At 45.2% G+C, this 27,527-nt stretch overlaps 1 protein-coding gene across 2 annotated transcripts in view; it reads left to right on the top strand.

Annotated features, from left to right (window-relative positions):
* The window catches only part of GALNT10 (polypeptide N-acetylgalactosaminyltransferase 10), a 553,591-nt gene that overhangs the window by 481,741 nt on the left and 44,323 nt on the right, over positions 1 to 27,527 (top strand). For both annotated transcript variants that reach the window (XM_085617641.1, XM_085617642.1), the window contains one exon: positions 15,178 to 15,327. In XM_085617641.1, the coding sequence (XP_085473767.1) occupies positions 15,178 to 15,327 (150 nt within the window). The remainder of the gene's footprint in view (positions 1 to 15,177; positions 15,328 to 27,527) is intronic.

Genomic DNA, 27,527 nt, shown 5'->3' with positions numbered 1-27,527 from the left:
CCTCCATCCAGGCCTCGTCTTTCACGATCATCATTTCTTCTGCAGAAAGTAGAAAGCCTTCTCTATTTAGAAACAATTGGGCCAGTCACTCCCCAACAAAGGGGAGTAAATACTAATCCACTTACTTCCTTAAAGGGTTAAAATGAAGGCGGAATGTGCCTCAATCTGATAGAGACTTCTAGCTGCAGATTCCTTACCTCTGAATATTGCCCAAGTGTTAGACTGGATCTGGAAATTTCTGAGCAGTACCTCTGTGACTTCTCTTAGCTCTGTGACTGCATAGCCCACGCTGGATCGGATGTGCGCACTACCTATATAAGTGCCACCTCATCATGCTGACATAAGTTCTTTTCTTTCCGCACCAGTCAGCAAAGATCCGGAGAGAGCTACCTGTAGTCTTTTTTTGACTGATTTTTTTCCCCGACTATTTGTCAATGCTCTTTTCAATATTTCATCTCCTGGTGTGCTAGGGATATCTCCCAAGAAGCCAGCAGACTTTTAACCATGTAGGCAGAGCTCTGTGACAGGTTTGCATCTGGAACAGGACCACAGCTCCAAGACCTGCGAGAATTGCTGCGCCACGAAACCCAAGCCACTTGGAGAATGGCCCATCAAGCTCCTAGATGCCCAGTCTCTGACAACCCTGCAATGCTTTCGATCCCGCTTGCGGAGAATATCGTGGGTCCTCTTTCGGACCTGCTCATGACGGTCATCCGGTAAGTCACACAAAAGAAGAAATATTAAAGAAAAAGGAGAGGGTTACAATTGGGAGGGATCAGAAGACCTTTATGCTCACCATCACCCCACAATGATACAGAGGACAACTGGTATGAGGAACTGGTGGATGCCAGCGGTTTGGACACCTCACCAGACACTGGCCTGGTTTCTCCACCCATCCACCCCCACTAGGGCTATGGGGTGGGTGCCTCATTCGTAATGGTGGTGCGGAAGGCAGCTGAGGTCCTGGCCCTTCAGCTGCCCACAGTGGCAGTCAAGACAAGTATCTTGACTGAGGTGCTTCAGCTGTGAGTGGCCCATACTTAAACTTTAGTGGCACTAAAGGTTAAGTATGGGCGACTCCCAGCTGAAGCAATTAAACCCTTATTGATTTCCTCCTTGGGGCCTGGACCAAGCCCTGCACAGGGGCTCCTGTGAACAGGGCAATTGCCTGCCGCCCTCACCCTGCTCACAGGGACCACAGTCCGTTTCCTCACGCTTCACACCACGCGGAGGGCTTAATGGTCCAAGCTTCCACTTCTAGGGTCAACCTCAACGCGTTCCCTACCACTCCACATGGGATGGATAATCCAAAAGTGGGCTACCTTTTAGTAAGAGGAATTTCTCTTCCATCAGTCTAGCACTGTGGTCGGTGAACCCCACGTGCATTTTGGGCTGATAATAGTACACTGTGTGGGATTCAGTTGAGCTCCACTGGTCCCGGAGAAGGCCCGAGCAATACTCTCTGGAGAATGGAGAGTCCCAGGACCCTGGAGACTGGATAGTGGCGTTGAATTTTCATCATAATTTCACATGCCCGTCCTGCCGGCCCACAGGTGCTACCTGCCATTCACAGTGGGCCAAGAGCACTTTCAATTTTCCATGCTCCCCTTCAGCCTCTCCAGTGCCCCTTGGGTGTTAGCAAAAGTGGTGGTGGTGGTTGCATCATACCTGCAGAGGTCAGGGTTTTCCAGCCTTCCCCAACCGCAATGATTGGCAGTTAAAGGCGGGGTCTCCCACCTCCAGAATTCGGTAGACCTCCTATATTTGCTGGGGTTCACTATCAACTTTCCATAGTCACACCTGACTTTCTCAGATGCTCCCTTTCATCTGAGTTGTTCTGAATACGGTGCATTCATGGGACTATCCTCCCGAGCAGCGAGTCCAGGAAATTCTGGCTGTGATTCCGATGTTTCAGCCTCTATCTTGGATTTCGGTGAGACTGATTTTGAGTCAGTTGGGCATCCTGCATCCTTCTTCTAGCCCATGACCATTGGCATATGAGAGCTCTGTAGTGGGACCTACAGTTCCAGTGAACACAGCATCAGGGGAATCTCTCTAATCTGGTACAAGTTTTGGAGGTAACTGCAAAAGATCTGCAGTTGTGGTTGATAAACAGCAATTGTGTCAGCTGCAGATCTCTCTCCCTTCCCCAAACCAAGCTGACTGTAGTGACATATGAGTCACTCATGGGCTGGGGCTGCAATCTGGGAGAATTCAGAGGACTCTGGTCTCCAGCAGAGACCGGGCTTCACATTAACCTGCTGGAGATCCGGGAGATCTGGTTAGCATCCTAAGCATTTCTTCCTTCGATCAAGGATCGATCATTTGCTAGTGCAAATGTTTATGGACAAAACCACTGCTATGTGGTACTGCAATAAACAGGAAGGTGTGGGGTTGTGGACACTTTGTCAAGAGGCCATGCGCATCTGGACATGACTGGAATGTCAGGGCAGATCCCTGGTGGTTCAACACCTGGCGACCTCTCTGAACGCCAGCCGACGTTGCCTAGCGCATCACAAATGGCGTCTCCTTCCGGAGGTGGCACAAGGTCTCTTTCAGGAGTGGGGAGGCCCTTAGTTAGGTCTGTTCGCCACCAACAAGAATGTCAGCAGTTTTGCACACTGACGTTTCCAAGGCGGTTCTTGCTCTGAGACGCTTTTCATCTTGAGTGGAACTTCAGCCTCCTTTATCCCTTTCCGTCAATACCACTTCTGCCCAGAGCTCTCTAGAAGATCAGGAACAACTGGGCCTAAATCATCCTTATGGCTCCTGATTGGGAATGGACGGTTTGGTATCCCGAGCTACTGAGTATGAACATCAGACTTTCCATCAGGCTGCCTATTTCAGGAGGATCTTCAGTCGGAGTAGCTGGTGTGGGTTCAGCCCCCAATTCTGCAAAACCTCCATCTTCCTGTGTGGAGACTGAGCGGTGACAGTTGAAAGCTTTCAGCCTTCCTTCAGAAGGCAGTGAGGTTATTTAGGCAACCAGGCATCTCTCCACCAAGAAGGGATACACCGGCCGATGGGACAAATTTGAGGTGTGTACACATCCAGAAACATTGACACCCCTGTCTCCCTTTCTGCACCCTTCCAGGTTCTGCTCTTTGTTATTTTTTTTGGCACAGCAGCACTCTTCTCTGACCAGTGTTAAAGGTTATCTGTCTGCCATTTCGGCATTCTTGTAGTGGCCATACCAGCCTCCACAGTTGTGACTATGGTCCTGAAAAGACTACAACACATTTTTCCTGACTGTTCATAATACCCCCGGGAGATCTTAACCTGGCTCTTCCCTTCCCTGTGTGTTCTCCCTTTGAAACGTTACACACCTGCCTACTTCGTTGGTTGACTCTCAAAGTGGCCTATATAGTGGCCGTAACATCGGCCATGAGGATCAGCGAACTGCAGAGACTCTCTGTACACCGTCCTTATACCTCCTTCTACACAGACAAGCTGGTGCTTGGGATCCTTGCCTCCTTCCTTCCTAAGGTTGTCACACCCTTACATGTAGGCCAAAATATCACCTTGCCTGCTTTCTATGCTTTGCATCACCCTTTCAAAGAAGAGGAGAGACTCAGCTATCTGGACCCAAAAAGAGCATTGGCATTCTACATTGAACATGCAAAAGAGTTCTGGGTGGATGGTCAAATCTTTGTAGGATATGTTGGGGCTAAGAAAGGAAAGCTAGTGCAGAAATGAACCATTTCACTACAGATAGTGTGTACATAAAGATCTGCTATGCATTGGGCAAAAAGCAACTGTCTGAGGGCTTGTGTGCTCATTGTCCCGGAGCCAAGGCTGCGACCATTGCGTTTGCCCACGTAGTCCCTGTCCTGGACATCTTTCAATCAAAAACATGGGTGTCCTTGCAAATGCTTACCAAGCACTACTGTCTGGATGGTCAGGTCTATGGTGATGGGCACTTTGCCCTTCCCGCCCTGCTGGACTTTTTGGTCTTATATGTTCACAGACCCATCTCCGGACAGGTATTGCTTGGGTATCTATTCTAAGGTAAGAAAACTGCAGCTAGAAGTCTCTATCCGAAGAAAATGTTATTTACCTTCGGTAACGCCTTACTGGTAGAGACTCCACCTAGCTGCTGGTTCCTTACTTACCCTCCCGTCCTCCCTGCTCTGCGTATTGATCAAATAGGGTCTTCCTTCTGAGGGCCTTAGCTGTGCACACCAGTATGTGAACATTCTTCATAGCTCTGTGCTTCTGGCGTGGAAAGTCATGAAAAAAAACAGATGTCTGCTTGCTGGAGTGGCTACTATACTACTATATAGACACAACAAAAAAAACTCCAGCATGGTTGATGCAGAGCCGAACGCTGCCACCTACTGGCAGGCTGGGGTACGGCCCGTAAATTTGAGGATCCAGTCTGATGCCTGGGGAATATTCAAATGTAAAGAATCTGCGGCTTTACCAGAGGAGGCATTACCAAAGGTAAGTAGCTTATTCTTTTAGACCTATCATCCAGACCGTTTTCCCTCCTGCTCGTAATCTGGCAAACTTGATCAATCTCTTTCCCTTGGCGATGAAAGATAAGGGGTCTGCCCTAAACCCATAAAACCTGTTCACACAGAAACATTGATATTTTACCATGATTATTAGAACATTAGAATGTTAAGAGCTCCATTAAAGACAGTTGAGCAGCAGGAGGTCAATAAAAGCTAGCAAAGGCCTGCTGTCTAAACTTTATTATGTCCTTAAACACAGCTTGTGCCACTCTTTCCCCACATCTCCAGGATGTGTATTTGGCAGGGGGAAAAAAAGGCAAAGACTGTAAACCAGGGCACCCAGGAGCCTCCCCCTCCTCCTCCTGTAGCTCACAGTGACACTGGAGCCTCAGGAAGGGGAGTTCTGATGAGCTCATGGGTCTCGCTGGCTTGGCTGAACGAGGAAAAGCAGTTTAGCAGAACACATAGAGAACCAAGGGCTGACATCAGAGGCCTTTCATAGTTGCTGTGTATGTTCAAGAGAAGGAATGGAAAGGTTAAAACACATTTTCTCAATTGTTTCTTGAACAATATGGCCAGATCACCAGAGTATTGTACTGAATTGTGTTGTAGCATTTGTATAGGGCTTACTGCACCCCAGGTGGTGTGCTGAACTTCTTACTCACACGGATAGGAAGCTACATTGTGTAGGGTGTGTGGTTGGGAAGGTAGTGTTTTTTTTTGCCGGTATGTGAAGTGTTCACGTTATGCGTGATGACCACTGTAATATGGGTATAGTGTTATGAGGTGCAGCACCTGGCAGTGCAGTGAATGGGTGAGTGAATGTGAGAGATATATGTGCACATTATAAATATAATAAGGACTATCCAACTCAACCACAGGCACAATGGGATGCTATTTGCCCATACAGCAAAAGGAGGGATTATCACAGAAAGCCTAGTAATCCATACAGCTACATATGGCAGACGATATGCTGTTGACTGATTAAAAGGATTCCAAAAAGGCAAGAACGGAAATTGGTGACAAAAGCAGTAGCCATGCACCACTGTATTTTGTACTGTCTACTGCTGAACAAATACACCCCATGAAGGAGGAAGCATGTGGAAGAGCAATCAAGGCTGGCAGCCTGAGCAAACACTGCACAGTCTTTACAAGGCCCAGATTCCACCTACTTTTGGTATCTCGAAGGAATCCAAAATTTGCAAAGGGGTTCACTTCCCAAGGGCTCTGAGGCTCTCAAACACTCCCAAAGGCAGGCGAGCACTGGTCGGGGAGCCCTAGTCAGGTCGTAGCTCACATCCCAACAAGAGGGGCATCTTGCACCTGTAAAGATAATAGAGACAAAGCTGACCTGCCAGTGCAAGATCGAATCCGCTTGTCTTGTGTTACCCTGCTGTCCTTCCCCCCCCCCCCCCCTCCTCTATGCTTGACCAACACATTTCATGGACTCCAGGGACCTTTCTTCCTAGTTTACTCAATAGGGAATTCTCCTGACCTTCTAGAATTTCCTTTCAAACCAGCTTCCACTTTCATTATTAGTAGTGAATGACATTTTATTGTAAAAAAGAGACAATGTAGCAAAAGGTGACTTAATCTACTTCCATTACTTCGGCTAGGACAGCAGCATGGCACTGATTTGTAAGTTCTCAGTTTGCTCAGTTTTTACTCAACTCATCTTTGACCTGCGAGCCATGGGAAAACACATTTTATATATATTGCCACAAGTTAGCTTTCCTTCCAAGCTCCTTAATCTGTTTGTTCCCCTCCTCCTCCCTCTGCTTTCACCCGTAGCAGCCAAGCTTTCAGTTTGCTTGAGTGGCATTTCCATATTTTCAGTGCTCTCGTGTAATATTTTGATGACTTGTGTGACACTTTGAGTGACTTTTCAAAAATCGAATGAAGCAGTCATTTCCATGTCATGACTAGTTCCACAAATCACCTTTTTGCATAATATATTGTCCAGAAACAGTCCTAAATCCATTGCAATGCTCCTGAAGGGTTCATGCTTAATAAGTGACTATCCCGAGCATTTTGGGACTTTGAAGCTAATTTTGTGTATATCTTGTAATAGGTAAAATCCAAAATAGAGTGGGTTGATCTAACAACTGTCAGGTGGTATAGGCCCGTTCACCGTCCTACATTTATTTTGCATTTGTGTAGAAGTTCCACTGTGTGGGCCACATTTGTTTAGATTGGAACGATAGAGCTGCAGCACAGAAGGTGTAATGTGCATCCCAGATTTAGATAAATATGTATATTATTCATGCTATTAAAGAGAAATGTGATCATAAGCCAGAAGGCAACAAGCCCAAAACCTTTAAGCCAGCCAAAATGTCATACGCCATCTAAAATAAATGGGCCTGTCTGTCCCAGGCAGAATCACAACTATAAATACCTACATGCCAACAAACAAAATGATCAATCTTGTCTATAACGCTTTGGATGACTAAAGGTGACAGTCAAACACGACATAGTCACTTGAACATTATTCCAGAGGCTTGCTACCTATTTCCTTTGGCCCCTAACAGACACAGTGCACTATACAAAAGAATGTCCTTGTTGCTCTCATCTTTAGGCATAAGAAACTAAAATATTAGCATATTTCGCCATTTACTTAAATTATTTTACATACATTTGGCCCTCCAAACGTGCCCTCTAAAATTAGTTTCCAATTCTAAGCACAGTGCTACCAAAAGGTAGGATATATACAAGTCACTTGGACTGCAGTTTTTTGGCCACAGCCATTAAGAAGCACAAGGGCATGACAAGGCAGGTGAGTTGCTATTGTATGGTATTGATTCACTGTAAAAAGTTGCTTCATTATGTGCATGACGTTTAGCTTTACAAGGTTTTGGTTTTTGTGAACAGCGGGTTGGATCCTGGAACTTGTGGATTTTCTTTTTTTTTTTTGTGTGAGCTGTTGACAAAGATGCCAACAGTGTAGAATGTATCAAACACGCCTGAACTTTAAGCACAACTACCTACATGTGAGTGGTGAAGGAGGGGCTACCCAGTTATGAAGCGGTTGTTGCTGTATTTTCAGTATGGATCTGGCACTGCTCGAAAATATCAACATTGAGTCTAAATAGCTAGTAAGGCGGAAATGCAGTGTCCCTCACTTTAAGAGTGACGTTGCCTGCTCAGTTTGTGGACCCACTCCTCCGCTTCCCACTTCAGGTAGTGGTAATGCACATGCAGCATTGTTAGTGCACTATAGGCTTGCTTCGATGTGACGGCCAACACCACCACCCACCTCTCTTAACCACATGACTGCGGGTTTGACAGGAAGAACTCTTTCAAGGGTATGCAGCTGTTTAAGAAGAGTGTAAGAGAGGAGTGCAGTGTTTGTAATTTAACAACACATACACCCTGAATTCGTGTATGCAGGTTTCATGGAGTTAACAGTCAATGATGCGGATGAAATCGACAGTATTTTATTTTTAGATCATACACATTAAGGCGGCAATGACAGGCCCCAGCCAGCCACATGATGTCATCGATAGCAACCTGTCTTCGACCCACTTTCCCACCGCCTGGGCCTCCTCCCTTCCCAGCGCTGCGGGCTAACAGCGCTCTCATTGTTTATTGTTAGAGGGCCTCCAGGGCAACTGCAGGCAGAGTCCAGGGAAGTTAATTTGGGTGAATAAAGCATTTTATTGCGTTCATGTGGCATCAGGCTCTGAAATGCGTTAGTCTGGCCCTGAATATGTGGCATTTGGCAGGACTGCTCACCTCTAGACAGAGGCTTCTGAACTAAAACAATACTAGCCAACAAGTGCCATTTCCCACCCAGGACAACAGCTAATTCAACCCATCTGACTGCTTACTTCAAGCAACAGAGTGTGTTGATTAGTCTTTTGGATATTGCAGCTTTGGTCTTCTCTGGGAGAACAGAACCTTTGTCTTCCTTGCTCATCAAAAAGTTAGGTCTTGGGACATACATGCACGATTCAGAGTCAAATTAGACTACCCCTTACTACTTTTAGGCTGTTGGTTGTTATTCGAATATGCATGTACCCTGAGCCCTGCCAGCAACCCCTACTACATTAGGGCTGTTTGCAGTGTCTTGGGCTAAGCTTATTGATTCCTAGGGAATTTGTCCAGTCCTGCTGACCATTCCCATTTTGGAGATATGACCCACAATCTGCCTTTATCAATATTAGAAGATGAAAGTACACTGAACACTGCCAGCCAAGACAAAACTAACTACCACTACCCCATTATAGTGAATAGGAAGGGGAAATTGCCTTATTTATCTCCAAGTGTGTCAAATTCTAAACAGTATAGAAGAGGTCACAAGTTTATTTTAATTGCTGCTCTATAATCTAGTTTAGACTCTCAACTTTAGTGGTTTCTCCAACTGAGTTCTAAATGTTTACAATGGCAATTTCAAAAAGAACACCTGCCTGATCAGAAGGGGAAGTGAAAAACAGAAGCCATAAAAATAATACAACCTGGATGGTACTGTTCTGTTGATTTTGCTATCCTTTATCAGCTCACCAGCAAAGTGATGAACCTAAAGTTTGAAAGTTGATTGCATTTACATTGTCCAAACTGGGACCCTCCACACCCCTCCCTTCCCCCCTCTCCCCCTGCAATAATTTTGTTTTGGGGTTCTGTTATACATAAGACCTCTGTAGGGGTTGATCATAGTTTTTTAGACGTTTGTCCGCTCGCATGTTTTCACGGCTGCTCTCCCATCCACCATTCTGGCTCTCTATTTCACAATTATCCCTTTTGCAGTATATTCCAGACGACCACTGTAGCACAGTTTCCAGGTTGTCAAGTTATGCTATATATTCTGTCAGCAGTGAAGAGACGTAGAGTGATTTGCTCTCCAGCCCAACAAAAGGGTCATGTGGGGCACTCTCTCCTTTCTTAGACCTCACTCTTGCATCTCTAGGGGCCTCTCGCAAAAAAGTGCCACAGCTAATACCATTCCAATTTAAGGTCCTTCATTTTGCCTGCAATGTGCTAGTCATTAAGGAATCTTACAACATTTGATACTTCATTATAGAGGTAAATGCGGAAGAGGTGCTCAATGTTTAGGGCTTCATTGAGGACATCAAAGGTGTGACCATCATTTAGAGGCTCTTTGGCAAGGGCGACCTTGCTGATTCTGTTGTTACATCAAAGGTCAGTAGGAAGTTAGGTTCTTCCTTGTCCGTCGATCTTGTCAAAGAAACAGGCACATATGTAAATTGAGTAAAATGTTGTGGTATCTGATACTTATTTTTATTGTCAAACACACCTACACTAATAGAAAACTATAGCAAATTGCTCTTGGGTCTTTGGAGCAGTTCATTGAAGATATACCGTGAGAAAAAAGACAAGATTGTGTTAATCTATTTTGCGAATTTCTATTGTTATTAAATCAGATAGGTGCAGTAGCAAATGTGACTGACTTCTGAGACTATGGACAGACCCTTGGTGTCGCTCATCTGACATTGGTTGACAAACCTAACATTGGATGTCCAGTGCTGGATCTGAGGTTCGCTGCTTGCTCCATTTACTAGTCTCAAGGTCCACAGGATGAAATAAAATGTGGCTACTTGACCACAGTAATAGAAGCTTAGGAAAAAGGTATCTGACAGTGGACAATAAGAGCAAAGCCTTGGTATAAAAGACCAATGCCATAGGCAGAGGGCCTATGATGAAACTGACTATCAACAGTGACTGAAGACGCTAGCTAATAAGCAGTGACATTCCTCCATTCTTTCATGAACTCCAGTGGGCGGATACCTCCTCAGCCCAGTGTGGCAGAACATCACAAAGGCCTATTGCTTGATCAACATATTGCTGAATACATGCTGACTGAAATGTAAAATGCCTTTTGAATCCTGCCTGCAAATAAGATTATACCACTACACCTTGCCCCTTGCTTGAGTAGGTACTTGCTGTTTTAAAAACCGCCATTGAAGATTTTTCAGATGCCAGAGGGGCAAAAATAATATACTCCTTCTACAACCTAGAAAAGAAGAAAGGCCAGGATGACAGATTCAAACCAGGTCTTAAGACTAAGACTTCAAACAAATGAGCAAAGAAAGAAAGATTTGACAATTAGGCATTATATTAATATAGTCACAATTAAATTAATGGCACTGGATGTGCTCTGTAGATCTTTCATATACATATTTTCACATCCTACTTTCAGTGATACACATTGATTATGAAAAATAAAACAGTGCAAAGTCCTACCTTTCAGCCAGTGACGCGCTCACTGTACTTTCTCCCAAACATTGTGATGTTAGAGGCCTGTCCCATAAAAGGGAATATTTCATCTACCTTTATGTAGGCGATTGCCTCCTGCGTGCAAACCTCCACAAATCGTTGTGAAAGATTTGTTAGGTGATCTCTGAAAAGTATTTTTTTAAATCTGAAACTCCAAATAAAGAACAGCATCTCAACGTCATGTTCGAGTGTTTGAATGAAAGGAGTTCTTCAGAGCGGTGTTGATCATAAGCAGTCTGAGAATATCCTGCTAAGGAGAGATTGCAATCTCATTAAAAGAAATGTAATTACCTTCAAACCAGTTCTCATCATCTCTTTTGGGATTGATATCCTGCATTACCATTGCATCACATGCCTACCTTCAGATTAGAAACCTTAAAAGGTATTCCCAGGATAGTTTGTGGCTGAGGTCACTGAACAAGGTGGACATAAAGAAGCTAAGCTCTTCATTCTAGGATCTCTACCTTGGTAGACAAAAGAGAGTACATGGAGAAGGGAATAACATTACTGAAGCAAGGCCCCACTTATAATGGAGGTGTGAATGATTTTAAGCTCACCTGGATCACTGGAAAATTCCCAGAATGTGGTCAAAGAGAGAGACCCACTGGGGACTTCTACATGGTGAAGCTTAGGAAGATCCATCAAGCCGTTTTCCCCTAGATTTAATAGGAAAGGTACAGAGCAGCTATGATTTGCTGTATAATTTTATGTCCAGGTTCCTATAGAAGGAAGTATAAAGGTACTAGCTTAACACGTGGCCCAAAACATTCACATGACTGTAATATAGCTAATATGTGGAAAATGCAGGCTTTGAAGATCACGAGAAGTATTTTATGCATCAGAGAACAAAACCATATTTGCTCTCACCCTTTATTGCATTAATGTACAGAATGCTTAGCTGAATTTCGAACATGGTACTTCACGCCTTGGCTCCCAGCATATCCTCTCACCTTTCCTCCCTAACACAAGAAATCACCTTTCTCATATGCCATTATTCTCTCTTGCCCCATTAAACCTGTCAAACTCCATAGTCGCTCTCTCCTCACTCATATGGCCCCAGCCACACTTTCATCTTCTAGCCATACTTTCACTCCTATCCACAATCTTTTACACCCATCACCATTCATGTCATCCTCACTCACTATGTCCTATTTCTTACCTTCTCTTCCGCTCTCTTGTGCTGCATCCATGGACACCCCACACCCATTCACTCACTTCTTGAACATCCTCTACTCTTTAAGTTGATCCATTCTCCAGACTGTCACCTTCACTGCCTATAGAAGAAAATCATTTTGGTTACGATTTTTCCACGAAAGAAAAAAAAGTAGTTTTAAGAAGTCATTCCTTTAGAAATCACAACTTTGTATGTTTCTTATTTGCCCGCATCCTCCTATAAACACTCAATAAACAGTTACAATGATACCGTGTCCCATTCCAATAAGAATGATGCATTTGTATAATGATGTATTTATATATAGTGCTTTAAGCTGCCCTGTTGACTGCTTCAGGACATTATATATGGCATGCAGTACATACTTAAATATCAAAGTACTTTTGGAATGGAAATTAAAGATTACATCATCAGACTGTTCAGGAGGAGAATCTAGAAATTTCACGAAAGCTGGTAGCTCTAAAGAGCAGCTAGAGCTTAGCAGAATCAGTTAATCAATCAATCGGGATTTTATAGCGCGGCTACTCACCTGTGAGGGTCTCAAGGAACTCTGGGGGGAAGCTGCTGATTCGTCTGGGTATGGAGGTTCAGTCAAAGAGCCAAGTCTTGAGGTCCTGAGATTAGTTGGGTGTCGTCAGCGTAGGAGACTATGTTGAGTCCGTTACTTCTGACTATGGCTGCGAGGGGAGCCATGTAGACATTAAAGAGGGTGGGGCTCAGGGAGGAGCCCTGTGGCACTCTGCTGCTGATCACTGTAGGTTCTGAGAGGAATGGGGGTAGTCTGACTGACTGTGTTTTGCCAGTAAGGAAGAAGTGGATCCAATCCAGTGCCTTGTCGCAGATGCCAGGATCGTGGATTCTCTTGATTAGGGTGCGATGGGGGAAGGTGTTGCAAGCGGCCGAGAGGTCAAGTAGGATGAGGGCTGTGGTTTCGCCCCGGTCGAGGAGGGAGGGGATGTTGTCGGTGGTGGCAAGGGGTGCGGTCTCGGTGCTGTGGTTGCTTCGGAAGCTGGATTGGGAGGTGTCTAGTACGTGGTCCTCTTCGATGAACACAGAGAGTTGGGCATTGATGGCCTTCTCGATGACTTTGTCTGGGAAGGGGAGGAGGGAGATGGGTCTGATGTTGGTCTGTCAGGTTGGCGGGCGACTTCTTCAGCAGGGGGTTGATCTTAGCGTGTTTCCAATCGAGGAAGGTGGCGGTTTCGATAGATCAGTTGATAAAGCAGCGAAGCTGGAGGGACAATGAAGGCGGATGCCCTTTTGGTGATGTGGTATGGAAAAGGATCCGATTGGGCTCATGAGTGGATGCTCTTCATGTCTCTCGAGTGTGTCGTCTGGTGAGCAGAGGCCAGTTGAGCACCATGGTGTGTCGTGGTTGCGTGCAGTGGTGGCGGGCGTAGTGGCAGGGTCTTGGGTGTCAAAGCTGTCGTAGATCTGCCTGATCTTGTGGTGCAATTAAGTGATTAGTTTGGTGCTGAGGTCTTGGGAGAGTGGGACGTCTGTGGTCTCACTGTTGGGCCTGGCGAACTCCTTGACAATGGCGAAGATTTCTTTGCTGTTGTGTGCATTGGCATCGATTCTATCTTGGAACGCCATTTTCTTTATTTTGAGAAGGTGGTGTGTGTTGACGTAGGTTGCGTAGGTTTATGGGGTTTTGTTGTTCCTATATCTCTTTCCGAGTAGTCTGCAGGTGCATCTGGACTCATGGAGGACAGGAGTAAACCAGCTGGCTTTCTTGGAATGTTGCTTGCTTGGTGTCTTCTTGCGGGGTTCCAGAGTGTCTGCGCAATTGGAGATCCATCGGTGAAGGTTGCGCATTGAGGAGTTGGCGTCTGTTGGTGTTGGCGGAGTAGTCGTGCTGAGGAAGTCTCCGAGAAGTTCTTCGGTGGCCCTGTTCCAGCTGCAAACGGGGGCGATGAGGGCTGTGGTGTATGGTAGGCGTGGTGAAGGTGAGATGCACGCAGTAGTGGTCGGTCCAGAGAAGTTCGGTGGTGTGGCTGTTGGTGATTTTTCCGCTGGTGGGGAAAACTGGGTTGAGCATATTTCTGGCTGTGTAGGTCGGTGTGGTGACTATCTGCTTGAGTCCAATATTTGGCGCGGTTCTCTAGTAAATAGGCGGTGTTCTGGTCACTGGGGTTGTTCCATGGTTGTCGTTGAGTCATTTGAGTTTGTGGTCAGTCGGAGGGTGTTCTTGTGGACTATTGCGATGCCGATGCCTCCTCTTGGTCAGGTGATTTTGTAGCCTTTGGGGGTATGGCAAAGGAGATGTCTGGTCTAGAACAGGGGTTTGTCCAGGTTTCCGTGAAGAAGGCGATGTTGGGCGATGCGGCCTTGACGAGGTCCCAGATTTCTTTGGCGTGTTTGTTGAGGGATCCCACGTTGAGGAGGATGCAGTTGTGCGGACTGAGAGCGCTGTTGGGCAGCTGTGCGGCAAGAGTAGCCAGCATGTTGGTGAGGGTGAAGGTGTGGCTGCAGTTCCGGCATGTGAAGGGCCCATGGGTGTCCTTCGGCGACGTGAGGTGGCAGGCGGCGTGGCGTCCTGAGTTGAAGGTAAGGAGGGTGCTGGCGTCGTAGCGGTAGAAGGTCCGAGAACCACAGTCCCTAGCGCTGGGCGCAGACGAACGCAGGTGGACTTGCCTTTGGCGGGCCAATGCCGCCATTAAGTAGTGCTGCAGGGGGATGGACAGGTAGGCGTCTGGAAACACGGGAGAAGGAAGGGCCACTGGAGGGGGGCGGGCCGTGGGGGATCACAGGGGTGAAAAAAGTAGAGAAAAACAGAATTAAGGCAAAAACTGAATTGAATTAGAAAAAAGAGCAGTAATAGCGGCACAAAGGAAAAAGCAGAAAAGAGACAGAGGGGCAGCCCTAGCAGCAGAGCAGTGATGCTCTGCCACTAGACGACAAGGGATGAGGCGCAGGCAGAAGCCTTCTGGTGGAGGAGGGCTTCTAACTCCTGACCAGTGAGTCAGCAGCAGCAATGGGGGCAGAAGCAGCTACCAGTCGGAGCTGCGCCATGAAGGGAGCAAGTCCACTAAAGGTCAGTGGACTGCACTGTCACCATGCAGCACCGCCATTAAGTAGTGCTGCGGGGGGCCTTAATAATGCGGTCTGTTTTTTTAGATGATGATTAGCTCCTAAATCTGTGAAATTTGTTTTTCTTCAGAAATAGTTCCTCATTAGAAAGGGCCTCTCAGCTTCTGGTTCTTGGCAGTCTGGCGGTCCAGGTTATTAACAGTGCATGTCTTACACTCCCTCTTGTTCTGCTCTCTCATTCCCAACCTTTCACCTGACTGTCTCCTACCTTCTTATGCATTGCAGGTGTTCACCTTTGGCTGGCGAGAGGATATTCGTCCAGGTGATCCTCTGCACACAAGGAAGGTTTGTTTCGATGCCATCTCTCACACCAGCCCAGTGACTTTGTTCGACTGCCATGGGATGAAGGGGAACCAGCAGTGGAGATATAGGAATGTAAGTATCGGAGAGAGGCAGCACGGCTGCTTAGGACAACAGAAGCTATTAAAGTCATAGGAGAATCACAATAGTAAACAGGCATTGGCACCCCTTTACCATGTACTTTTTGCAGGTTGCCATTGATACATTTTTTAAAAAACCTTAAAGCACAAGTTCAATTTCCTCTCTTGTTAAGCGTATTCCTCCACCTATACCCTATATTCGTCACAAGCTCCAGTTCTAACTGTGCTTATAGCGCGTATTGAATTAGTTGTGATCCTTGCTGTCTTGGTTTTATTCCGATCCTACATGTGCCTGCTCTTTAACTTACAATGGTATAAAATGTATTTGAAATACCCCTTACTTTAATTATACACATCTCTTTTTTCTTGTTACGCTGAGGCACAATTTTGGTTCGTAGTCCTTTACAAATCTGGGAAAATTATTATTATTTACCAATCTATGCTGCCTGGTTGTGGTTAGTCCCTTTGCAACCAGATGCCATTTTCATCATCATCTAGATGTTTTGTTTGGGATCCTTATGCCACAGCCACTTTTTTTACCTCATAACAAAACTGATGGTTTCCAGTATCCTTCCAAACTGTGGAACAGGCTATAACTGATGAATTCAAGATGTGTTTTCTTTAACCTGTTTAGTGCTACGTTGATTGTTCACATCGGTGGAAGTGCATTTTTTACACTACTACCTCTCTGTAGTAACATGTCGTTCGTTGAAAAGCTTTATTCGGTAAGGCAGTTACAAACCATAAAAGCATGTACATATGAAAACGGTAACATTATTACAGTTAGTATCAATTTTATATACAAAACGAAAAGAGTTTAAAAGAAAAATGGAAAGATATTTTTGCCTGCAGAATAAAAATATGTGCAAATTAGCAATCGTAAGTGCCTGTTTGTTGCATAAATTATTATCTATAGATAGATTATATAAACATTAAAATTTTCAAGACGGAACAAAACAATCCCCCCAGAAGCAAAATTAAGGTGCATAGGGGGGTAATCCCGAAATCATAGGGTATGTTTTGAGTTTTTGGTAAGGGCTGTCGTTTTGAGCATAGTGAGTTTGTTACTGTATGGAACATGTTTAAAAATACTTTCAATGTGACAGAGTTCAGTTTAAAGATTTGTTCTATGCCGCACACAAAATTTTAAAAACTTCGTCATATTTGCTACCATTAATTCTGTTTCTAACATCTGGAGAGCCATTAGGGCTGGTCGACACTGCTTGAGGGCCAACAATTTCAATAGAGGAATCAGATATAGCTTTCTTGGTACAGTATAAAATTTACAGAAAATGATTGCGTGCAGAGTCGACTGGGCGGAGAGATTATCACAAGGACACAAGGTCAATTGAGTTGCCCAGTCATCTGTCACCGGAAAGGTGATTAATCGGTGAAACATGTTAAATCGGAATCTTGTTAGTAAAATTTTTCAAAGTTACTTAAACTTAGGTTCAGATAGGGCTCCATTTTATCTGTGGTTTAGATGGAGAGAGAATACTGAACAGAAGATTTACTTATTTCAAGAGCCAGGCGTAGGTCTGCTAAGTGGGTTAGGCACGCATCTCGTAAATTCTTTCTTGGGATTGAATTTAGTTTATGAGGATTGAGGTAAAAATGGTCGAGTCCCATGTCTGATTTTTTTTTTTTAACATAAGGTAACCAAGTGATTTGAGACTCGTGATCCAAGTTCATACAGTCAGTGATAAGTGCCTGCGTGAGTTTTAATTCTGTTGTGGTCCTGATATGATGCCACCGTATCACATCTGTAATATGTGGGAGACCCAGTTCACTATGAATGTTAAAGGTTGAAGTAGACGACGGGACGGCCAATAAAAATTTCAAGAAAGTATTCTCTACCTTTTGGATCGGGTCTACTCGTACGTTTCCCCATATTCCTGCCCCATAAATTGCCGTGCTAAGGCATCTCGAATGGTAAATGTCAAGCATTTCCTTTGACGCTCTCTTACCCAGTTTTCTAGCAAACTTGGTCAGTGCCGTTGTGGCTTTTTGAAATTGAAGTTTTCTGTTCTCTATTGAGCTTTTTCAGGTACCTTGCTGTCTATTACTTCTCCCAAGTAAGGATAGGTGATAGTCTTTTCTACTCTTATATTATTTAGGTAGATATTTTTTCCTTTTCGGGTTTGATTGCCTGATGTCATTATAAATGTCTTTTTGACATTGATGTAACATGTCAAAATACAAATAAGTTTTTTCCGAACGCCTTGGGTTAATTATTAGTGGAAATCACATGTTAATATTAGTATACACAGTAAAGGTAGCATTGAAATTATACATTTTTTTGTTATAATTGCTCAGTGTTTTGCACTTGACAAGTATGTAAACTTAAATCTCAAAATGTAGTAGTACTGGTCAGTGGCCTTTTGCCTCTGCTGTTGCCTCCAGTGCCCTTTAGTAAGATTCCCATTTGTCCCTGTCTTCTGCCCTAAGCACAGGTAGGGCCCTTATTCTGTGAGGCTGTAGTAGATCTGTAGAGAGTAGTTGGGTGTGGAGAGGAGAAAGTCAGTACAAATACATCCTAATCAATCGTGCCCTAACCTGTCTTGAGTTGCTGGTGGTAATAACTTGCGAAAAAACAGTTCATTTTAATTTTCCTTTTTCTCACGAAGATCCTTTCTAGCTTCCTCAAAGCTAAATACATCAGTGTGGAAAGTGGCCACGTGTTCATCCTCTTGTATCTCCTGAGCATGGGATCCCAGGCATATACTGGTTGTCAATGAGTTTTCGAAAAAAAGTGAAAACAAAATGTCAGTTTGGGGCTCTACTCCTAGGTCATGGATAGCAACCTCTGTACTACAGCAACATCTATCACAACTATATATTTTCAACATTTCCATACCCTAAAGAATCTATTGGTGTACAACAGAGCTCACACACCCTGATTGATAATATACTATAATTCTGTATGATCTTTGTTCCAGAGTCTGACATTTTTTCCAAAACAAGGCATTTAACTTCAACCACTTGCTGCGTACCCCAGAATTTTTGGGGAGAAGGTGGTACATTTTCCCATGCTCCCAGCAGTAATGGAAGTAGCTGATGCCCTTTAGAGTTGAGAACATTTACAGTTATTGCACAGATCCCCCAATGAGCTATACCCACTGGATAAGAATGTGTAGAGAAATAACAGAACTGCCAGAGACAACTTTCAGAGACGTTTTATACAGGTTTTCTTACTCAGTTGGCACTCCTCCCCAAACTCACTGCAAACACATCAGATAGTTAAAGCAGTTATATATTTTTTATTATACTCTATTGTAGTATAGAATATATATATATATTTATGTATTTGAACTACTGCGAGAATGATCAGGGCACTAACGCTGGCAAATGAGAACAACATACACAGTACGAAAATACAAAACATTGTTTTTACAGCCTAGCTAAACAAGTATCCCATCTGCAAACGGGAATGTACAGCCTTGTCTCTACACTGACACAGTTCCAACCCTTGCTTGTGTCTGCAGACCTCTATAAGCTGATTGCGTAGCAGCAGAAATGCCCTTCAAAAGAAGCTCCCTGCAACATGAGTCCTCTCTTTACGTTAGCTAGCCAAGACGCTATTTATATATTTGTCCAACAAAGAAAAAATGAGAAGGAAGTAGTGCTTGTTGCCATGTGATAGGGCATGGTAACCAGATATTGAGAATTACCCAATCGTAGGTCGATCATCAGAACTGATCATAAGAGAAATACATGCAGCATAAGAGGAATTCCAGGCCCACAGAAAAAGAGCAGCAAGGGATTGTACAAGGCATGTTTTGGTACCTACATATAGAATATCACAACCCTAACACACTCACACAACCCCGGAAAGAATGGATATATATAAAGTGTGTAGTCAATATGCATGGTTAGCAAGTACATACATAGATTTTAGGTCTAGAGTGAAAGATCATGGGTCGAGTGACAAACAGGATACATCGGATAAATACAAGCACCTGACTCACTAGGTAGATGTCTGTGGTCAAGTTGAATGCAGGTGTGTTGCAGTGAATCCAGAATTTTGACTTTTTCCACAATTTCAAAATAATGTCAGTTCTCTTTTGTTCCTACTGTACAGGGGGCGTTTCAGATGGCAATTAAGACCCTCATGTGTTTCCCTGGGTCTCGGTATGATGGTGCTAGATATGGATAGGTTTTAAAAAAATGTTTGCCATATCAGAGGCAACTTGAGCAACTAGATAGACCAACGTCCAGTGATTTGACAAAGGCATACTTATAGGAATGCTTTCAGGATAGGTTTCAGGCCCATAACCATTGCGAAACATAGCAGAACTGTGTATTGCTAAATTATGCATACCATGGAGAATCCAACAGTCTGTGATAGACCACCTTTCGTCCCAATGGCCGAAGAGAAAATGGGCATTTTCATTTTTTCAGAACATTTCACAAAAGATGGGCATTTTCTCATGCCAACTCTGCACTGCTAGATGTCAGTGGGGAAGAGCCACATATGTGTTTACGTTGATTTCTTTAGAGAAAGGATACCAGGAAGAAGGATGTTAGGCTACATTGGTTCATAATTGATGCCACCACCTAAATCTGTTTTGGATATGAGTTGTTGACAGCCCCCTGATTATTGTGAAACCTAGCATTGCCATATATTTTACAAATGAGCCTGGAGAAAAAGGTGGCTGCTGTTTTCCAATTTAATTTCTTTAAAGTTGACAAAAAAATGTTAACTAGTTGGGTGACCCCAGGTACAGATTCCCTGGGCCTCTTTCTTAAAGGCATTTGATAACTTCATAGGTGTCCATGAAGATTCTGCCCTGTACAGCCATCTTAACGTTGTGGTGGGAAATCTACTATAGGACAAAGGAGCAAATCCTTTTGTTTCCTGATAGGGCTTACACTAAAAATCTGTTTGTGTAAACATCATTGTTGTTCCTGATTGGCTGGACAGAAGAGTTATGTCAATGTTGCTCCTGTGTTTTTTTTTTCTATTTTTTTTTTTTTTTTTTAAAAGAAGTTTTATTGTTTTCATAATAACTGCAACAAAAGGACACGAAATCAGGTCGTATACACAGTACAATAGACAAAACACCATACATAATCATCATTTCTACAAGTAGGCCTAGATCGGAAATCCTGAGGCCTTCATTATCGTCCACCCTCCCCTCCTCCCCCTCAGTTTCTCTAGCCATCTGAGTCAGAAGACTCCTCATCAGAAAGAGGTGGCGGATCACATATGTTGCCCCTATATTTGTTCCATGCTCCCCACACTCTGACCCACTTTCGAGGACAACCCCGCCTGATAAATACGAAACGCTCAGCAAACATAGCCCCATCCATTTCCTTTTTCCACATCGTTAGCAGCGGTGTCTCCACCGCTCCCCATTTTTGGGCTATGATCCGTTTAGCCACCATGTTCCCTAGCGTCACCCAGCCCTGCGCCTGGCGATTAAGATCCGTGGGCTCCCACACATTCAACAGACAGCATCTGGGTTCTGGCAGCAGTGACACCCCGCACACCTGCGACATCGTTCGCAGCACTCGCCTCCAGAAGAGTTGGAGAACCGGACAGTCCCAGAGCAGGTGATAGAAGGTTCCCTCCTCCCCGCAACCCCGCAGGCAGAAGGGATGTGGCGCTCTGCCCAGTCTGTGCAACAGGCTTCTGGTGAAATATGAGCGATGTAGAATACGAAGTTGCACAAGACGCAGCCGTGAGGGTATACCCGCCTCGCGCGGTGACGCCAGCGCCTCCCGCCAATCTGGGTCATCAAAATCGCCGACCTCGTCGGCCCATTTCTCCCGCAAGACCCCCATAGGGTCCGGCAAATTGTTGATCAATTTGCGGTATGTGAAAGATGTGGCCCTCTTAGGCATGTATTCGGTCAGCAACCTGTCTTCCAGCGGAGATGCCTCTGGAACCTGCACACCTGGGGTTAACTGTGCCGTCAAGGCGTGTTTCATCTGTAGGTATCGGAACCATTCTGAGGGAGCCAGCTCATACTGTTGTTGCAAGCGAGCGAATTGAACAACCTCCCCTTTGTGCCACACGTCGCCTATCACCGAGATCCCGATAGCGTCCCAAGCGGCAAAGCCCTTGCTGTCCCTGAGCCGTCCCAGTCGCTTCGTGTCCCAGAGAGGCGTAAGCTGCGTCAGGACTCCGCGCCACCCCAGCCTGGCCTGTGCCACATGCCAGATAGACACAGTCTGACGCAGAGGGCCAATCAGCTGTGGGGCCAGCCGGGCATCGTACAATGGGGTTAGCATACCCCTTTCGCCCAGTATATCCCTATCTGCCTTGAACGCTGGATCCGACTGCGGCGCATGGAGCCACTGGTTGATCACCTTAAGCTGCGCCGCCCAATAATACAGCTGGATATCTGGGAGAGCAATTCCCCCATCGTACCACCCACAGACCAGTTTCGCTTGTGCAATGCGTGCTGGTTTGTTGCCCCAGAGTAAGTTAGAGACTTGCGCTGCAACCGCGCGGAAGTAGGCCGGCGGCACCGGATAAGGAGTATTTTCCAACACATAGAGAAACCTCGGCAGGGCCATCATCTTAAAGAGCGCCGCTCTCCCCACCAGGGTTAAGGGCAATGTTCCCCAGTGCCGCACATCCTGCTTGAGGCGGTCCAGTTGAGGGCTTAAGTTGTGCCTGAAAAATTCCAGCTGATCCAAGGCAACGTGAATCCCCAGGTATTTGAATGACCCCTTCGCCACCTGTATCTGACAGCCCTCCGACAGTCGAGGGGGGGGGGCCCCTCAGCACCATGAGGACCGACTTCGACCAGTTGATCATATAGCCGGATGCCCGGCCAAACACCTCGCAAATATTAAGCAATGTAAGGATGGATCGCCTCGGAGAAGACAAGTAAAGCAGTATGTCATCCGCGTATAGGGAGACGCGGTCTTCCCAATTCGCCGACCAGCGAAGGCCTCTCATCATAGGCTCCCACCGTATCCATGTTGCGAGGGGCTCGAGTACTAGGGCAAAAAGCAGCGGCGAGAGCGGGCAGCCCTGTCGCGTACCCCGCCCCAGGGGGAAATCCTCCGACATGTGCCCGTTGGCCGCGACATGGGCCAGCGGCTTGGTGTATAGAAGTCGGATCCAGGCACAGAATTTCGGCCCAAACCCCAGATGAGACAATACTGCGAAGAGAAAGGGCCACTCCACCATATCGAATGCCATACGGGCATCCAGGGAGAGAATAACAGCGGGTTCCGGAATTCGGTCCACTCGGGCCAGCACGCTATGTAAGCGCCTCAGATTGTGGGAGGTACTCCTCCCGGGCATAAAGCCCGACTGGTCCGGGTGCACTATGTCAGTCAAATGTGGCGTGAGTCGGAGGGCCAACAGTTTCGCAAGGATTTTGGCCTCTGCATTAAGCAGTGAGATGGGGCGATAGGAGGCGCATTGGTCCGCCGGTTTACCCGGCTTCGGCAGTACCACGATAGTGGCCGTTCGCTGGTCCGCGGGGAGTTCCCCCACCTCCAGGCCGTGTTTGTACATATTCAGCAAGTGTGGGGTCAGCATCTCGGGCAGCCGTTGATACAGCTCAATCGGGATGCCATTAGGACCCAGTGCCTTACCAGGTTGTAATGCCGCAATAGCCACCTGTAGCTCCTCGACCGTAAGATCGGCCTCCAGGGACTCTCTAGCTTCAGGGGAGAGCTTAGGCATCTGTAGGTCCCTAATGTATGTCAGCGCCACCTCCACCGACATGGAGGAGTTGGAGGAATACACACCACGAAAATGCCCCGCCAGGGTGCGCACTATTTCTCGTGGGTCTGACGTTTTCGACCCCTCGGCCGTGGCCAACTGCGCGATCCATCGGGCTCCGCTGTCGCGCCTGTCCAACCACGCCAGCAGCCTGCCGGTTTTATCGCCGACATCGTAGACCGTATGCCATGAGGCCTCAAGTCGCTGTTTGACACGGTCTGCCAGGTGCTCCCTGTGCTTCACCTGAGCCACTCGCAGGTCATGGGAGGTTTCACGGGAGGGGGTTTCGGCCTGACGAGCCTCCGCAGCCCGGAGCTCAAGCTCCAGCGTCTGCAACTCAGACGTCTGCATGCGCTTATATCCTGTGATGGCAGCCATCGCCTGGCCCCGCAGCACCATTTTGTACGCCTGTTGCTCCTGTGTTTTTGACTGATATTTCTGCCTGGCAGATATTTCCCTGGTACAGGAAAATTTTAACTAGGAACTAAAGCCTTGATATTGGTCTCCCTGGGTCTCCTTTGTGTTGGAATACCAGATGTACATAGATGGGAACAGAGGAAATATGGCCTTCCCCAACATTTTGCCTTATGCATTTGCCTTGTATGTTATGTGAGCGATTGCCTCTTTTTCTTTTATTGTATCATATGTGTCTCCTATCTCGTTTTACTCTCATCAGTCATCCTTTCCTCCCGCTCTCATTTGCCTCTTGACTCTGCCCTCTCAACCGGCATGTATCCCAGCCCCTTTCTCCTTCTCCTTGGGTCTCCAACACCTTTGTCATCCATCTTGTGCTCTGGCCCCTTCAGTCTTCTTGTCTGTGCCTTAGTTTCCAGTTTCATACTTCTTGTGCGTTACTCCCAGCTCTCATTTGTCTTCCTTGGTCCCTGCTCTCAATTGTGCCCAATCACCACTCACATCTGGATTGTGTCCTTATTTTTTCTATATCATCTGTCTTGTTCCTTGGCTCTGTTTCACTGCCATACGCCTCACTCCCTTATTTGTTGGGTGCACTAGTCTTCACACATCCTGCTAGTACTTTGGTTCCTCCACTCATTCATTTTGTACCTTCTCATCCATTTTGTGCCTTGTCTGCAATCTCATTCCATTTGAAACCTGGTTACTGCTTACAAATTGCCTACCTCATCTAGCTAGCGGTAGAGTCTGCTCTGATCCATGTTATGCCTTGGTCAGCTCATTGATACTCGTTATGAATAGGTTCCCTCTCGCCCCTGCTTTTTGCATCAGTCTCGTCTCTTATCTTATGTCTCTCTCCGCTGTCGTCTATTTGTATCTTGTTTGTATTGGCCCCCTCTGACCTGTACTGTCCCCCAGTCCCTCTCTCATCAATGTTAAGCCTAAGTCCCCTCTGTCACTCAGCTTATCATGTAGCTGATCTCCATTTTGTGTCTCTCGCTCCTCTGTCTACTTCCTTAACACCTCACAAATCTGGCGCCTCAGACTCTGGTCTTCTCTTTTGTGTGTTTCAGTGTTCTTCCTTGGTCTTCTTGCTCATCTGGTAAGGGCCTTTGTCCACTCTTCCACCTACTTTGTGCCCTGCTTCCCTTCTCTGTTTTATCCACTTTGTGCCTTGTTCCCTTGTTTTCTGGCCGGTGCTTAACTCCCAATTTCCATCCCTCTTGCGCCTCAGTTAAATGTCTTCCATCTCAAAATTCAATCACGAAATTGGCAAAAAGCCGTGGAAGAAGTTAGCATATCTTGCTTGTGCTGTATCTTGTGCCATCCTGCTGTCAATTTAGAAGGCCACTTTTTGTCAGCAGAAGAGTGTTAAGAGCAGCACTGAAGAAGGATGAGGAACGGACAAGACAAAAGTGGGATAAGAGGGAGAGTTCAAGTATGAAATGTATCCGAAAGGACAGAGGCACAAAACGTAGGAGAGAGTGGAGACCAGTTGAATAACGAAAGCAGAACAAGAAGCGAGCCCAATGAAAGTAGGATGAAGCATACAGTCCATTAGTGACGGGACGGAGGCACAAGATGGCTGAGAGAGAGGACCAGTGCACACAGTAACTGATAGAATAAGGCCACGGAACATGAGTGGGAAGTGAAGTAGCAGCTGAGTGTGAATAAGGTGAAGCATCAGCCTAGTGGGAGAGGGAATGTGGGGTGTAGTAGGATAGAAAAAACTTCTGAAAGAGGTTTAAGGTGCACTTTGGATGACACTGGAGAATGAAGCACAGTACAGAAGAGTAGTGGAGCATTTAGAGCGTCAAAGATGAGTGAGGCACCAGGTAGATCAGAGATGGAAGTACGGTATAAACCGAATGAGTAGAATGGGATGCAGGCTGAATGAGCAAGAGAGTGAGGTTGGTGTTCCTTCATACCCTCCCACCGCAGTCTATACTCAACAGTGAAATTGAGAACAGTATAAATGGGGCATAGCAAAACATTTTTTGCTGTCACCTGACACTCTGATTTGACTTTGGGGTTTGGGTGTGGGTGTAAGGAAGAAACGTCAACCTCTTATCACCCTGTGTAGCAAAACCTGTTTTTGTGCATCTTATTCCATTGCCCCTTATTCCCATACCCTCCCCACTTCTACCCCCAACTTGTATGCACTAACCTTTGCAAACAAGATTACTGGAGCCTAAATCTAAAAATGTTAAATATAATGCTGTTTGATCGGAGTGTGGTCTAGTGTTCTAACTGAAGCTTTGGGAGCAAAAAAAGCACTTCGCTGTTGAATTACCTCGGTCTTAAAACTCAGTGTCTGAACAAATATTCACCAAATTTAGAAGGACATAGGTCTGTCTCAGCCTCTTTTGGTACATTTTCCAGGTCTAGTTAATTTTGGCCCAGCTATTTAAAGAAAATCCAAAAATGTAGTAATCCAGTAAACATGCATGATGTATAGATGTATCAGTTTGCTTGAAAAAATCAGGAGTAATTACAAAATGCGAAGAACTCCGTTGTTTAGTCGGATTTCACCAGTTTTTCGAAAACACCTTTCCTGATTGGCCGCAAACCCTTTGTTTTTCAGAGTGCAGCTATCATGTTATTTCTTCCATTTGACCACAGATGTCAGACAAAAAATATGGTATACAATTTACATTGTGTAACACGTTTCTTTTGATGAGGGCAGAGTGGGCGCCATTAAAAAAATTTACTCATCACGATGTTCGCACACTTAAGGAGGAAGACACAAAAAGAAGCACAGCAGGAAAGCCAATGCTGTACTTATGCAATATACCTTACCTACCTGTCATAGTGGCTGTGGAGATCACAAAGTAAAGTTCCTTCATCCACAAACCACCTGGTCTGGCCAAGCCCACAATGTTTAATCCATTGTGCTGAGGGTCACCATCACTTGGCTCCCTCCCCAGTTGCTAAAACCTGTTTTTGACATTTGTAAGACTTTGCACTTAAGTTTTTCCCAAAGGTATCAGACCAAAAATACATATTTTTTCTATGCATATTGGAGTTTGTAAAGATACCCAGCGGTTGCGATTTACACTGGAGGGACCATACAAAATAGCCAAAATATGAATGGGAAAATGGTGCAGTGAACTGTGTTTTATTTTCTAAAAATAACATCTGCCAAAGGTTTGCTATGCTAAGTTCACCTCTTTCCAGCTTTCAAAAACAGACGGAAAAGAAAATGTTTTACTATTGATTTAATATTTTTGTAGGTGGAGGTCAGTATTTCATATTGGTTTTGGTTTCTACCTATTTACAGTCTTTGGTAGAAAATTGGTGCAATACCCAGAGATCAATCCAAAAAGCTATTCATTTCTGAAAACTAAACATGTTTCTGAGCTGTGTGTGTTTGCGATTTGTGTAATCTGCTCAAGGTTTTCCCAAAGAAAGTAATTGTTGAAATTAAAAAATAGTGAATTTAAATGGGATCAAAAAAGAGAAATTAGTGCCAAGTTTTACATCTTCACCTTTTTGGGTTAAAAGCTGATCTTCTGTGCGATCTAATGCATTGTTGTATCCACTAGACTCTACCAATCCCAGAGATACAATGTTGAATTTTTTTTTTTTAAAGCGGCAACCAATGCATGACATGCAATATTTTTTTCATTGTGTATTGAGTAGAACTTCTGAACGAAGGAAAGCATTGTGTTTTGAAATATTTCCTAGAATCTTAATTTAGTGGTGAAGGTCATTCATACAACTCTGTTACACTACTAGCCTACATTCCAATATTTCTTTAGATTAAAAACAAAAAAGGTACCGCCCTTGTATAAGTGGGGGGAACACTCTTCATACATGCAAGCAACCAATGCATGACATGCAATATTTTTTTCATTGTGTCTTGAGTAGAACTTCTGTACGAAGGAAGCAATGTGTTTTGAAATATTTCCGGTAATCTTAATTTAGTGATGGTGGTCATTCATACAACTCTGTTACACTAACCTTTTTAGGTCTCACTGGTGACAGCACATGCACTCTCACCTGCTAGAGATATTGTTTACAAGAAAGGTCTTTGAGCCCACCCTTTATTTACAGTTTGTTAGCTTCATTTTCACTCTTAGTTGATGCCT

Source organism: Triturus cristatus, chromosome 7, assembly GCF_964204655.1.
Source record: "Triturus cristatus chromosome 7, aTriCri1.1, whole genome shotgun sequence".
NCBI classification, from domain to species: Eukaryota; Metazoa; Chordata; class Amphibia; order Caudata; family Salamandridae; genus Triturus; species Triturus cristatus.
The sequence above is the reverse complement of the archived record's forward strand: the minus strand, read 5'-3'. Positions and strand labels throughout refer to the sequence as shown.